The sequence below is a fragment of the Tenrec ecaudatus genome, chromosome 10 (assembly GCF_050624435.1).
Source record: "Tenrec ecaudatus isolate mTenEca1 chromosome 10, mTenEca1.hap1, whole genome shotgun sequence".
Classification (NCBI taxonomy): domain Eukaryota; kingdom Metazoa; phylum Chordata; class Mammalia; order Afrosoricida; family Tenrecidae; genus Tenrec; species Tenrec ecaudatus.
This window is the reverse complement of record NC_134539.1, coordinates 119683488-119698318: the sequence shown is the minus strand read 5'-3', so window position 1 is coordinate 119698318 and position 14831 is coordinate 119683488. Positions and strand designations below refer to the sequence as shown.

Here is a 14831-nt window from a genome sequence, read left to right as displayed (position 1 = left end):
CATTTCTGCATGAAATTCTTGGCACTTATGAATGATCATATTTATTGGAGACCCTTGTAGCTAGTCCTAGAAATAGGGATAGGAATATATTGTTAGTTACCCATCGATACAATGTGACTAACAGGTATTCAAAAATAAACTAGTCCTACAGCTGGGATTCCTATACTTCATTTCTGTCTCTGTTCTCAGACAAAGCCTTCTCTCCTTAGACAGCAGATTTTCCCGTTCTTGACCCCAGTTGGACGGCTCAAGAAGAACTGGCCCTCTTGGAAGCTGTCATGGACTGCGGCTTTGGAAACTGGTGAGAGCTGGATAAGGGCTGTCTTGCTGTGGGGGGTGCACGAAAGAAGCCACTGTTGAAGGCCTAACCGAGGAAATTGAAAAGAATTTGGGAGCCATGGGTTTCTTTCTTACTGACCCATGATTTAAAGACATGTTACCTTCCCCTCTGTATATTCATTTCTATGGCTGAAATGCCTTACAGGGCTGTGGGATGCATCATGGTCTAAGGCTAGACATCTGTAAAAGGCCACTCTGGACGTATTAACCCTGGGAAGGCTAGGGCTCTTTCTAAGGAACAGGGGAAGTTTAGATTCACCAAGGAGCCCTGGAGGACAGTGCTTAAGTGCTCAACTGCTAATCAGAAGGTTGGCGATTTAAGCCCATCAACTGCTCTGCAGTAGAAAGATGAGGCAATCTGCTTTTATAAAGAGTTCCAGCCCTGGAAAACTTATGGGGCAGTTCTCCTCTGCCCTTCACGATCATTGTGTGTAGAAATGAGCTTTGGTGGTTCTTGGTTTGGTTTGGGTTTGGTTAAATTTATCCAATACATTTTTTACTTATATCTGAATGTATACATTCTTATTGGCCATAGATGCCCTGGTCATTTGAGAGAGTGAGACTTGAGGTTCTGTTTAGTATTTTTTACCTTTAACTTTTAAACATCTGCCAAAGTCAAGACAGGGAAAGATTGGCCAGTTCTCAACGCTATTGCCCTAGGAGACAACACTGCTTGGTATTAATAATACCAGCACTTTCATTCTTACCGTTTGAGAGCACTTTCACACTAATGATTTTATTTTGTGAACTAAATAGTGGAGACATTAATAAGTATATTTTGTTTATGAACAGTTTGAAGCTTAGTGAGTTAAAATGGTTTTAAATGGTCATATAACTTATTAGGGAAAGGCTCTTAACTAGATCATGCCCATTTTTATCTCCTAATGTATACAGATTTTTCCTTAATCCAAACATACATAATATGTTGCTTCCCTTATATCTGGGTCCTTGAAGAAAAAGACTTGAGTTCCATTCACATATTCATTCAGCATTTCTCAAACATAAAATATTGTATACTGTGGAAAGTACCAAATAAAGTAGAAGTCTTTAGTCTAATTTTTAATTTTTTGCTTGGTATTCTACCACTATAAAATGGTTTCGTCCTTCCTGTCATAGCAGACCACATAAAAGACCGTTCATTGTGTCTCTACTCACTTTGAGTAAGGCATGCTAAGAACACAAGGTAAGAATTAGACATGGACCCAGTCTCAAGAAACATCGTCTATTAGTGGAAACAAAAAACATACACCAATGTTTGAAATACACGATGCCTAGGAGAAGGACAAGTGGAGTACTGTGAAAGAAAGAAATTGAGGTGGGGACTTGGCGAGAGTTCACCTCTAGTCACTACCATCTGGGCTAGGAGTTTGGGGTCTTAAGTATAAATTGACATTGTCACTTTCTACTTTTGTGTTCTGGAACAAGTTGCCTTAACTTTTTTTGTGCCCTACTGTTTCTTTTCTTGAATTGAAATAGTAATACCCACATCATGAAGTTAATGCTAGAATTAACTTAAATTTGTATTGTGAATGTTTCTAGTTCAGAGTCTGGCATTAGAAGAAGCTCTCGTAACAGTGGTACTCTACAAGTAGATGCTTGGACAGATACACAGGCTGAACACGTGTGGGAGGGAGAGCGGGAGTTTACCCATGGGACGTATACCCACCATGTATGCATTTTTGTACACATGCACATATTCATTTGACAGGGTATTTGTAGATGTGTTTTCACGTGTGCTACAAATACCTCCATGTATGTGGTGGAACATACAAGGGCCAAAGTTGTGACAATGTCTTAGATATAATCAAATACCATGAAGGAATAAGGCTGGGTCTGGGGGATCAGGACCAAGATCAATTGGCATAATAAGAGTCTCGGGGAAAATCAAAGTCAATTGGCATAGCCTAGTTCATTAAAGACAATGTTCTACATCTTACTTTGGTGTATAGCGCCTAGGGTCTTAGAAATCCATGAGCTGCCAACTGAGGTTTAAATGCTGGTCTCTCCCTGTCTAGAGGAGAGAAGAGTAATAAAAATGGAAAAACCTGAAAACAGTAGTCTAATGGACCATACAAACATCAGAGTCTACAACTCGTAAAATCAGAAGAATTAGATGGTGCCCAGCTACTGCCAACTGCTCTGACAAGGATCCCATTAGAAGGTCTTAGCTAAAGTGGGAGAACAGTATGGAACTGAACTCAGTCTTTAAAAGAGACCAAGCATATTGACCAGGTGGAAACTCCCAATAATGTGTCCTTAGTCACCTTTAGGGATGGAACTAAACTTACCTTCATGTTAGAATAGCCAACCATTTCAGTTCCAAAGGACAGCGTTTACCCAGACACAGGGCCAGGAGAGAAGGAGGGATGGAAATAGGAAGCACGAGGAGGAAATGGGATGTGATGGTACATTGCAATGGATAAGCTGAAACAAAACATATATAAATTGTTGCATGTAAAAGTCACACTCTTCTATAAATCTTCACCTAAATCACTATAAAAAGTTAAAAAATAAAATTGTTCATATGAAATATTTTATAAACTAAAATGATATGCAAACATAAAACTATCTGTATATTCTTATGTTCTGAAGTGATTTAAAAATCTGTAGCAATTCTTTACTCTTGGACTAGCCTTCAGAGAAGTGTACAAATTTTCTAGTGATTATTAGTGATGTAGAGCTTTCTGGATATTATTTCTCTATCTTGAGTAGCAATATTTGTAATGGCAGGTTACACTAATGCTAGGCTTACATGTGTTTCATTGTTCTGCTGATACCTTTGTGGGACTAGTTTGGAGATAATTGGACTCCAAACATATGGGAAAAACACACCATGCTTTTAGCACCGTCCATGATGAAAGCACTGTGTCCTTTATTTTTCCCACACTCCTTCTCTAGGCAGGATGTAGCCAATCAGATGTGTACCAAGACCAAAGAGGAATGTGAGAAACATTATATGAAGCACTTCATTAATAACCCTCTGTTTGCATCCACATTGCTGAACCTGAAGCAAGCAGAGGAGGCAAAGACTGCTGACACAGCCATTCCATTTCACTGTAAGTGTTTCCCTGTGTGGGTTTGTGATACATAGTTCATCCAGAGGTCTGTTTCAGTAGCAGACGGTGGTTTGATGTCTTGGACAAGCAGAGCTTATGGAAGCTAGAAAAAGTTAGCATGGCAGTTACTGAGAGTCAGATTCATGAGGTGGCAGGCATAGTTCTGTACTGATGAGGGTGCCTGGAGCTAGTGCTAAGCTATCAGTTAACCTTCATGCTTGCTTCCGCAGATGAGATGGACAAAAAGAGCCAATCTTACAAGAATCTACATATAGCCTCCTCCCTGGGAGATGGACAGCAGAGAATAGGGCGGGGGGAGACGTCAGACAGTGTAACATATGACAAAATAATAATAATTTATGAATTATGAAGGGTTCATGAGGTAGGGGGAAGTGGGGAGGGAGGGGAAAAATGAGCAGCCGATATTAAGGGTTCAAGTAGGAGGCAGATGTTTTGAGAATGATGATGGCAACAAATGTGCAAATGTTCTTGACACAATGGATGTTTGTATGGACTGTGATAAGAATTGTACGAGCCCCCAATAAAATGATTTTTTTTAGAAAAAAGAGCCAATCTTCTCATGCTGTTAGAAGTATGAGCCTTTTTGCAATCTCTTGTGATCATAGATGATAGCTACAAAACCTAACCCACTGCCATCAAAAAGATTCCATTATAGCTATCCTGTAGGACAGAGCAGAACTGTTTTGTTGGACGTCGTAGACTTTAAATTGTTCTGGAGCAATCATCCGCTTCTTTGTGAGGTTGAGCCAAAGATCTCGTGGTTAGCAGCTCAGTGCTTAGTCCACTGCACCACCAGGACTGCATTAGTCACTTGAGAGAGCTTATTAATTATTATCAATCATCGCAGTGTTCAAACCAAGGAGTAATCTATTACTATTGTTGACTTGGTTGTGGCTGTGATGATGAACTTTTATTTTCGCCATCTATTTATTTATTTATTTATTAAGTACTTTTATTGTGGGCTCTAACATCTCATGACAATCCATACATTCATCCACTGTGGATGAACGTTTTTTCCCTCCCAATTTCATGTGGCTGAGAGTCCCATGAGACTTTTCAGAAAATATAATAAAAAGCATGATAAATTATAAATGGACATCTTTTCTGAATGACTCCCAGAGCATAAGTAATGACTTATCAATGTTTCCTCCTCCCTTCTCCGTTTTCTCATAGTTATTAGAAACGTCTTCTAACTGACTAACTTCAAGCTTCCTGCTAGCCACTGTGGGTAGCACTGTGGACATGAGTGTGCACCTTGTGTCCACATACATTACATCCTGTGTTTCTCAGAGCAATCCAGTGAGCCAGGCAGAGAAGTGTTACATCATCTGGACAAGATCATGTGTCTGTACTTGCTAGGTGCCATGGAGTTGTTTGCACTTATGGGAGCCTTAAGTAGAACAGAACCGAATCTGCCCAGTCCTAGTCCAGCCTCACGGTCTTTATGTTCAAGTCCATTGTCAATTCATCTGCCTCTATTTCACTGATCCACTCCTTCACCAAGCAATGTCCTTTTCCAGGGACTTGTGTCTCTTGATAATATAGCCAAAGTACATGAGATGAAGTCTTGCCATCCTTGCTTCTAAGGAGCATTTTGACTGTATTTCTTCTTTTTTTCTCTTTTCTTTTATGTATTAATTTATTTTTGTGACTGTATTTCTTCTAAGACAGACTTGCTTGTTCTTCTGGCAGTCCACTTCAATATTTATTGCTAGTAGCATAATTCAAATGCATCAATTCTTGTGCTGTCTTTCTTAATCATTGTCCAACTTTCACATGCATATGAGGGGATTATAAAAACATGGCTCGGGTCCGATGCACCGTAGTCTTTAAAGTGATGCCCTTGCTCTTGTGCAGCGGGTTTCCCCAATGCAACACAGCACTTTATGTCTTGGGCTGCGTCTAGCCAATGCAAGATGACATCCTTGACAGATTCCATCTCTTCTCCGTTCATCATGATGTTCTCCATTGGTCCAGTTGTGAGGATTTTGTTTTTCTTCACGATGCGTAATTCATACTGAAGTCTGTAGTCCGTGATCTTCATCAGGTCTTCCTTGCGTTCACCAAGCATAGTTGTGCCATCTGCATATCACAGGTTGTTTAAAAGCCTTCCTCCAGTCCAGCTTCCCGGATGATTAGCTCAGCAGACAGATTGAATACGTGTGGCATACAACCCTGACACCCACTTTTCCTGATTTTAAAGCACTCATAGTTACCCTGTTCAAACGGCTGCTTCTTGATCCCTGTGCAGCTTCTGCAGGAGCACCGCGACCTATTGTAGGATTCCTATTTTTCTCACTTCCCTAGGGTTTATGGTCCACACAGTCAATTCCCTGTGGATAGGCAGCAAAACACAAGCACAGCATTGGCATCCCTTGTCCCATATCATTTTCTTGAATTTCTGGCAGTGCCCTGTCAATGTACTGCTACAATCCTTATTGAATTATCTTCAGCAAAATTTACTTTCATATATAAGAATGATATTGTTTGATAATTTGCATATTCTGTTGGGTCACTTTTCTTTGGAATCATCAGAAATATGGATCTTCTCCAGTTGGTTGGCGAGATAGCTGTCTTCCAAGTTTCTTAGCATAGATTAGTGAGCACTTCCAGTGCTTCATCAGCCTGTTGAAACCTTTTGATGGATATGCTGTCAATTCCTGGAGCCTTGAGTATTAATTCTTCAATGCACCTTTGACTTCTTCCTTCTGTATCATTAGTAATTGCTCATATGCTACTACTTAGATGATTGAATTACAGTGACTCTTGTGCATTCCTTCCATTATCTTTTGACACCTCCTGCACCATTTGATATTTTGTCCATAAACTCCTTCAGTATTGTAACTTGGGGTCTGATTTTTCTTCTTCTCTCAGTTCTTTCAGCTCGAGAAATGTTGTGTGTTCTTCCTTTTTTGACTTTCTAACTTCAGCACTTAGTTATAATATTTTTAGAGTCTCTTCTAACAGTGGATACTAGAGCTGGAACTCAGTGTTTATGGCTTCCTAGTTGAATAAAATGTTTGAGTTGAAATTGGTCCTAGGGGAGGCAAAGCCAATGAATTAGGCAGGGTAATACTTTGTAGCATACAAAGAAAAGGTTCTCAACTTCTTTTCATGTTGTTATTGCCTTGTCATTGTGTAGCTTCTGACTCAGAGACCCCATGTGATGGAGTCGAACCACCTTGCAGGTCCTCTGGCTGTGATTCTGTGGAAGCATATCACCAGGTCTCTCTCCTGTGGAGTTGCCGCATGGGGTCAAACGGCCAGCCTTTTTGCTTGTAGCTGCCTGCTTACCTATCACACCATCGGGCCTCATGCCTTTCATGTTAAGAAACTGAAAATTCCAAGGGCTCAAGTAGAAAGCAGGTGTTTTGAGAATGATGATGGCAACATATGTACGAATGTGCTGGACACAAATGATGTATGTACGGATTGTGAAAAGAGTTGTATGAGCCCCTAATAAAATGATTTTTTAAAAAAAGAAACTAAAAGTCAGAGGAATGTCTCCATTTAGGGGATTCCTTAAGTTTTTGTTCCTTTTTTTAAAGAAATCAGTCTGGCTTAAGCCTATGGCCTCCAGTCACTCTTCAAGCGTGGAAATGAACTCACCCTGTGGCTCAACTTTCAAACACTAGACAGGCTTTAATGTGAACTAAACACAACCACCAGGGAGCGTCACTCTCCGTAGAACAACCAACCGTAGATCAAAGGGGCAGTCAGTAATTTGCCGAGAGGGGAAGCTCAGAAGGCAGGAGAGAGGAAAGAAAGGTGAGTGGAAATGGTAAACACCAGGTGGAAGTGGAAAAGGGTGTATTACATTGTTGGGGTTGCTGTCAGTACCACAAACCAAAATGTGCATGAATTGTTCATGGAAAACCAATGTGCTCTGTAAGCTTTCTCCCAGTCACAGTAACAGGTTGGGAAAATCTCTCTCCAAACAACAATACTTCGCACTGCCCTTCTCTCTGTTGTTTTTCATAGTAATATTTCATTAAGTGGCTAAGACAAATTGTAAATTCTTCTAGCTGCAGATGACCCTCCCCGGCCCACCTTTGACTCCCTGCTCTCTCAGGACATGGCAGGATACATGCCAGCTCGTGCAGACTTCATTGAGGTAGGAACAACTTGGTTTAGCATGAACACAAGCTCTTTGTTTGCGATGAGGCTTCTTTCTCTCGCTCATACCACTGAAAAGAGATTTCCACGGCAGTGTGATTTGTAGGGCATTACGTAACCACATTTTCATCTGTTTGAAGGCCTTTTCTCTTTTGTAAACATTTTTATATGTGAACAATAAAAATTTTTCCAACCAAGACTTTCTCACAAGTGACATTGGTGTTGGGTTCCAGTCTTCAGTTGGTAGGAATCTGCAGCCTCATCGCCCTCACAGCTGGGGTATTGTATCAGAGTTTGGCACGCTGTCTCTACAGGGCCTCAGGGCAAATATTTTAGGTTTTGCAGGCCTTCCCATGTCTGTTGTGACCAAACTTTGCCATTATGGTGCCAAAGCAGTCATACATTATATAAACAAACAAATGTACATGATTTCTAATAAAACTGTATTTACCAGAACAAGTGGTGGGTTGCATTCGGCTCAAGGATCCTAGTTTGCTGTCCCCTGTAGACATACAGAAGGAGGGGAATGTTTACAAAAATGACATGTTCCTCATCAGGCGTGGGATTAAAACTTTGTCCATAACCTTGCAAGTCTCTTGGTTTATTATTTATTCCACAGCTAGCATGCTCCTGTAGGTATCTTAACAATTAATGTACTACAAAGAATTTTGCCAACAAATACCTATTTTATTCATGGTAGATGCCATCGCAGATCTACCCCACAGACACCACTCCCATGAACTGTACTGACTGACTATTGAGATGAACAGATCTGCCCACTGGGCTACACGAGCAGTAGATCTGAATAAGTAGAGGCCTCAAAGGGTAGTAAAAGATGAACAAATGCAGACAACCTTCTTATATAAATACTTAAAAGCCTGATCAAAGTTAGGTTTTCATGGGAATGAACAGACTACTTTTAATTTTTAGAACAGTTTTATGTTTGACTTTTCTTTGAACTCCTCACTATTCTAAGTGTTGTTTTCTTTACTGCCTCGCGTTTCTCACATTTGTCTTGTGACTCTATTACCTGTAGAGATATCCTGGCCTTCTACTTCATTCACTGTTTTTACTTTTTATAATTTTGTGTGTTGTTGAGAACACATACACCAAGACATACTCTAACCAATAGTGTTTACATGATTAAATGCTTCACTTTGTATAACCTTTTTCATCTTCCATATTTTTTTTCCTAAGTTGTACCTCCCCCAGTAGTATAAACTCACTGTCCTTAAGGTTCCAATCTAATCTTTAGAGTTGCTGTTTAATTGTAATTGGATCCCATGTAGATAGTTTTTTTAAAAAGCATAATGTTCAAGGCAGAGAGAAAGACAAACTCACTGCTGTCAGTTGACTCTGACTAGGACAGAAGAGAATTGCCCCTGGGGGCTCCAAGGCAGTACCTCTTGAAGGGAGCCGAAGGGCCACATCTGCCAAACATTCTTTACTGTTAAGCTCAGAGGATATTTTTTTGGTTTAAGGTGTAAAGACTATCTCAGGGTAATAGTTTCAGGGGCTCATCTAGCCTCCATCCGTGGCTCCAAAAAGCCTACAGTCCATTTGGAATTCTGGTCCATATTCCCTGCCTTTTCACCACTCGCTGTTTGTAACCAAATGTTTGCATGTGTGTGTTAGCTTCCAAGTCATGAATTCTAAGTCGTTAAAGTTAATGGTTTTGGGGTGGGTTTTTTTTCCCCCCACAACAGGAGTTTGACAATTACGCAGAATGGGACTTGAGAGACATTGATTTTGTTGAAGATGACTCGGACATTTTACATGGTAACATCTGTTTAATAGCAAAACATTTCTTGACATTGCAAACTGTGTGGTAGATGCTGTATTGGAAGCAGGTATATAAGGCTGAATTGAAAGCATCTTCTGACTTCTAGGAACTCAAAACCTACTGATTGCATTGCTGAAGTTACCTGCTGCTGTTTTTGACCAAACTGATAAAAATGGATTGTGGTGATGACAGGAATGTTGGTAATGGTAGTTGGAAATAGCCCAGCCCTCAGACTATATGCCCTTTTGTTTGACGGGTTAAATTTGAGGCTAAGTAACTAACTACCTCTTCTTCCTCTTCGGAAGAGAATCTGGGTGAAGACCTGGGTACTTCTGTGGCATCTGCTGGTAGTAAGTGTTCACTGTAATTTAGTTACTACCTCAAATTTCCCATGGACAGGTAACAGTTGCACTTTTCCCAAAGATTGTAGACCTCGATTGGAAATTTCTTCTTTCTTAGAACTACTCAATTTATAACACGTCTGAATTTTCATTATAGATTAACCCTCTAAGGATTTATGTCAACTCGTTTGCTATAATTTGAGTAGTGAATACCACAGGATCTTAAAAGTGGGTGGTTAGACTTTTAGTGAGTCTCTGTTTTCCCCCCTACCCATTTTGAATGAACCGCATATATAAAATATTACTCAGTCTTCCCTGTGGTTTCAGTCCTGAATTGAACATGATGCAATAAATAATACTCTCTTGGCCCCTGTATTCCCCAAACAGCATCTTCATTGTTTCTCTTAAATCTACATCCTAGACAGGGAACAACAACAAAAAACAATCACTACCATCAAGTCAATTCCAACTCATAGCGACCCATAGAACAGAGTGGAACTGTCCCTTTGGGTTTTCGAAGCTATAAATCTTTGCAGGAATAGAAAGTCTCATCTTTCTCCCTCAGAGATGCTGGTAGTTCTGAACTGCTGACCTTGGGGTTAGCAACCCAATGTGTAGCCCACGACACTACCAGGGCTCCTCTCAGAAAGGCAAGACAAGTGAAAATCTGAGTTGAGATATAAATCAGTTTTTCATTTTGCTTTAAGTGGTACTTTGTCACAAGAAAGGAAACTTGATTCTTTCTGTAAGTGTGCTGCTGAGTTATTTGCTACACGAGATCTAGGCCCAAGAAAGAGTCCTCATAAATTTTTTTTCTTCTAATTTTTTTCTCTATAATTTTCTGATCACTTTTTGTTGGTGATGCAAAATTCCATTCCTCTTCTCGCCCACATAACTTTTATTGAAAGTGAGAGTGATGCAGATTAAGCTAAAAGAGGAAAGCTTAAGAGCAAACTACTTGAGCATTCACTCGATCCATTGTATTTGTTCATTTTTCCATGTCAGTCTCTTCAGCCTCCATGACTCATGTTATTGCCTTTTCTCATTTCATAGAGATTGCTATTCAATATTTCTCCTCACACCCCTAGCTTTAATTAAAATTATATCATCTCCTGGCTTGTATCTTTTGTATTCAAAACACTAGTCTTCCACATATAAAATTAACAGCTTCATAAATAACATCCTTGTAGGTACTGTGCAAAAATATTAAACTTTTGAAAATCAAAATCTATTTAGTGTTGATAATGGCTTAACTGTGCTAGGGTCTTGCTGACTCATTTCTCTGTGTCCTAATTATATGTTGACATTAATAAGACAACTGTTGTAGTAATTGGTCTTCAATTCCCTCTGCACTCTTTGCACCAGAAGGATCTGCCATTTATTCTGGTGCATACTCCTTTCTCTATGTGAGTATGAACAAAGGGATAATCAGAAAGAAGCAGCCAATTAGCAGTCTTTTCCAGCGGGCATTTCAGATAGCTAGCACATACTTTAGCCATTTGTGCCTTTTCTTTTTCTTCCTATAGGTCTGCAATCTTATAAATGGCCTGTTTTTCATTTGCACTAGAACGAAAGTATTAGTTATGAATCCTTATACACAAGTACCTTTAATAGAAAATAAATACTAAACCCACCTTCCTTCTCCCCTTGAACCATAAGTGTTTGGCTAGGTGCTTTGATAAAGATGGCAGCATTTTAAAAAGACTTGACGGCATAGGAAGCCAGGGGGGATGCTGTCCTAATGGCTCCTGAGTCTCAGCACTCCACCAATACTCCTCCAATACAGCATGACTGGCTGACCATTGGGGCCAGCCCAGAACACTCAGTTCACTCAGCTAGAAGCTGACTAAGCTCAGGAGAAATGTACACCTGGGAAAGAGAAGCAGGGATTCTATGGAAATGACACTGATTCTACCTGGGTCATGCTTATGAGTCACCTGTGATCTTGGACACATTTTTGAAATCTTGCTCACTGTTCCTTTGTGTCCCTTGCCATTAAAGAAGGGGTGACACCAGTTAGTCAGAGTGTGAATGTCTCCAATGAAGGATGATACATAATTCTGATTGGTGTCATTACCATTCCTTTACACCATTATGCTCAGTGTGACTGAGCACTAACAACATTCTTTTTATGTTCGCTCACAGATAACTAGTTGAAGGAAGCCAACTGATTGGCTGGGCTTTGTTTTCAATCACATGGCATCAGGAAGATATACTGAGGCCATCAAGTCCTTTCCTCACCCAAACAAAGGTTCTTGCTTTGATTTGTACAACTTGTATAATATAATTGGTTTGGATGATCCTGTATAATGGCTCTGGCAAACAATGGAGAGACAATTAATTACATTCTGACCCTTCCAGAGCTTTTCGGAATGAGCCAAAAAAGGACACTGTAAATAAAACCATATCTGGGAACAAAATAAGGACATTCAGGAATCTAAGTGGTTCATGTTGAGAAAACAGAAATGACTGATTCAAAGGAAGAGAGAGGCGCTTCTCTCCTTCCAAAAGAGATCCTGTGGAACTCTGCTGTCCCATCGGCTGACCTGGGATCTCAGTGCTGATGGGTAGTGTAGTTCCCCTTTGGCTGACATCTATTTCCCTGTCTCCCTCATCTGGGAAAATATCTCCGAGTTGGTTTTTATGGACTCCTCTTTCCTGAAGTTGTCAGTGGCCTTAACCCTGAGCAGGCCATCTCTTAGACATTGTTGTCCCATTACTTGGGCAAGCAAGAGGCCCTGAGAACTCCTCCCTGTGTGTTGGTGTGTGCATTCACACTCCTACCTGGAGAGCTAAGAACCCCTGCCCTCCACTCTCTCTTTCTGATATTTTTTCCTTGACCCATATATTGGCTTTTTGATCTTTTCATAGTTGGTCAAGCAAAAGCCCAGCTTGGGGTCTGAATGTACTCACCTACTGAGCAGGTATTCTCCTTTACAATGATGGGTTACATTATGCCTACATCATTTTAGAAAATACAAAAGTGATTATGATTTATAGTAATACTACGGAACAATAACAACTTTCCTTTTATCTTCTCTCACAACTACTTGGAGAAGGCATACTGGTGGATGTATAATATTAATAAGAGATTATAAATACTAGATCGTGCTTACAGGAGGAGCCCTGATGGCATAGTGGTTATGGGTTGGGCTGCTAGCCATAAGGTCATCTGTTCGAAACCACCAGTTTCTCTATGGGAGAAAAGTGAGGCTTTTTAGTTCCTTAAAGAGTTACAATCTCAGAAACCCACAGGGCCAGTACGACCTTGTCCTTTAGGGTCGCTTTGAGTTGGAATTGACGTGATGGCGGTGAGCAAATACTTAGCAGCACTTAGAGTATGCCAGTATCTTTTGGAGCCTCGTATTCCATTGGACTGGAACTCGTTCTGCCCTCACAGAGCCCTGTGAGGTGGGTATCCTCATTTTACAGGTGAAGAAGTGGACACGTAGAAAGGTCAGGGAACTTGGCTGACGTCATCTAGCCCGCAGGTGGCACAGTCATCTCCAGAGTGTGCTGCTCATCCCACACTATACTTACTGCCTTGATCACTTTGATTTCTTTTGTTGTCGTTGCTATTTTTATGAGGCTTCATGTATTTTGTCCCCTAGAGCCTCACCACATTCCTGAAAAGTAGGAAGAGACATACCTGCCTATTTCTGCATTTGGGAAATGCACAAAGAAGTCGAGTAACTTGCTTGGGGCATCCCTTTTGGTGACTTGAACCATAGGTGTCAGGTTTAAGCCCTGGGCATCTTGGTCAGAAGCTCAGTGGAGAAAGGCCTTTTAAACAGCTTTGCTTCAGGGGAATACCTGAGCCTCAGGTTTGTGCTTGCTCGAATGCAGTAGGGTTTTGACTGGCTGCTCAGCAGCGAAGGCCTCTGAGTTGGTTTTCTTGCCAAGCAAGCAGTAAGTGCCTTCTGTCAGGAAAACAGAAACATGTTGCCAGCTATTTTGAATAATGTTAGAAATACACTGCAGTGGGAAGGAGCTGCCTCTGACTTCTGCCCACTTGAAGTATTTTAAGGACAGCCTTTTGGAAATTTTCTTATCAGTTCCCAGAATATTATAGGAGACTATTCTTTCCGCCAGAGCTGAGGTATGGGGGAGCCAGCATAGATCCTGGGTGGTTCTTTTGCATCTAATGATCTCTGGTTCTCTTTTCCGGCTTGTATTAGAGTCTCCAGTCACTTTAAGCAGAATGTGAACCAACGATTCTGTGCCTTCTCATTTCCATTTTGCCTGCTGTGCTGTGGGCCTCCCCGGGTTATTCATGCCCTTGGCTCTTATAAGCAGTTGCTGGAGAAGAGACAACTTCAAATATGAATTTTTCTCTGGGAGAATTCCAGTTCTCCTCCCAGTTGCTTCTATATGTTTCTTTTTCCCCCTTGATCAAACAGTAGCAGTATTTATAGACTTTTTTCCCCCTTTTTTTCTCAGTCTCTTGAGATTTTTCTTTTTCAAAACATTAAATACTACTTATAAAAATCTCAGGAAAAAAATCACAGGAAATAACATAGTAAGGTTGTATCTTAAATTATAGAAGTTTTTTCTCAAAATTAGCAGCAATTCCCACTAGATTTCAAGGCCTTTATTTTCTATTGAATTTAGCTTATTATTGTCAGAAAAATGAGATAAGACATGTAAAGTATTGTTTCAGCTATTATTATTACTACATTTGCTTTTGTTTTTGCCTTGAACTGTTGAGTTAGTAATTCTTCTCTGATAAGAAATAGTTTACTCTCTTTTTTCTCCTAATTTTTAAAAAATATTTTATTGGGAGCTCTTACAGATAATATAACAGTTCCATTAGATCAGACATAGTTGTACAATTGTTGCCATCATCATTTACAATAGTTTTCTTTTTTCTTGAACTCCTTTATATCAGCTCCATTTTATCCCCTCCCTCCTGAACTGTACCACCCCCTGAACCCTTAATATAATTATGTTTATATTAATATATATAATATGTAATTATACAATACGATTATATATGCTATATAATTATATATATATACTTTTGCCATACTTTAACACCATCTTAACCTTGTCTTTGGTTTTATCTCGTGTCTGAAACACATTCTCTCCTTTCTCTTTCTACTTGTCCCTTCTACCAAATAACCCCTTACCCCCACTCACTTCCAAAAAACTCCTAACTGCCAGGAGGACAATTCC

The 14831-nt window shown here is 40.1% G+C and overlaps 1 protein-coding gene and 1 long non-coding RNA gene across 8 annotated transcripts in view; one reads left to right on the top strand and one right to left on the bottom strand.

The window, feature by feature from the left end:
* The window catches only part of LOC142459670 (uncharacterized), a 72313-nt gene that overhangs the window by 7542 nt on the left and 49940 nt on the right, over positions 1-14831 (bottom strand). The window contains exons 5-6 of the long non-coding RNA XR_012786478.1: positions 7984-8034; positions 2628-2763 (exon numbers count right to left, since the gene is read on the bottom strand). This is a non-coding gene — a long non-coding RNA (uncharacterized LOC142459670). The remainder of the gene's footprint in view (positions 1-2627; positions 2764-7983; positions 8035-14831) is intronic.
* TADA2A (transcriptional adaptor 2A) overlaps positions 1-14831 on the top strand; it is a 65081-nt gene that overhangs the window by 25121 nt on the left and 25129 nt on the right. For 6 of the 7 annotated variants that reach the window (XM_075561451.1, XM_075561448.1, XM_075561450.1 and 3 more), the window contains 4 exons: positions 210-301; positions 3238-3395; positions 7442-7530; positions 9239-9311. In XM_075561451.1, coding sequence (XP_075417566.1) covers positions 210-301; positions 3238-3395; positions 7442-7530; positions 9239-9311 — 412 coding nt within the window. The remainder of the gene's footprint in view (positions 1-209; positions 302-3237; positions 3396-7441; positions 7531-9238; positions 9312-14831) is intronic. The other variant, XM_075561453.1, reaches the window with a different exon arrangement.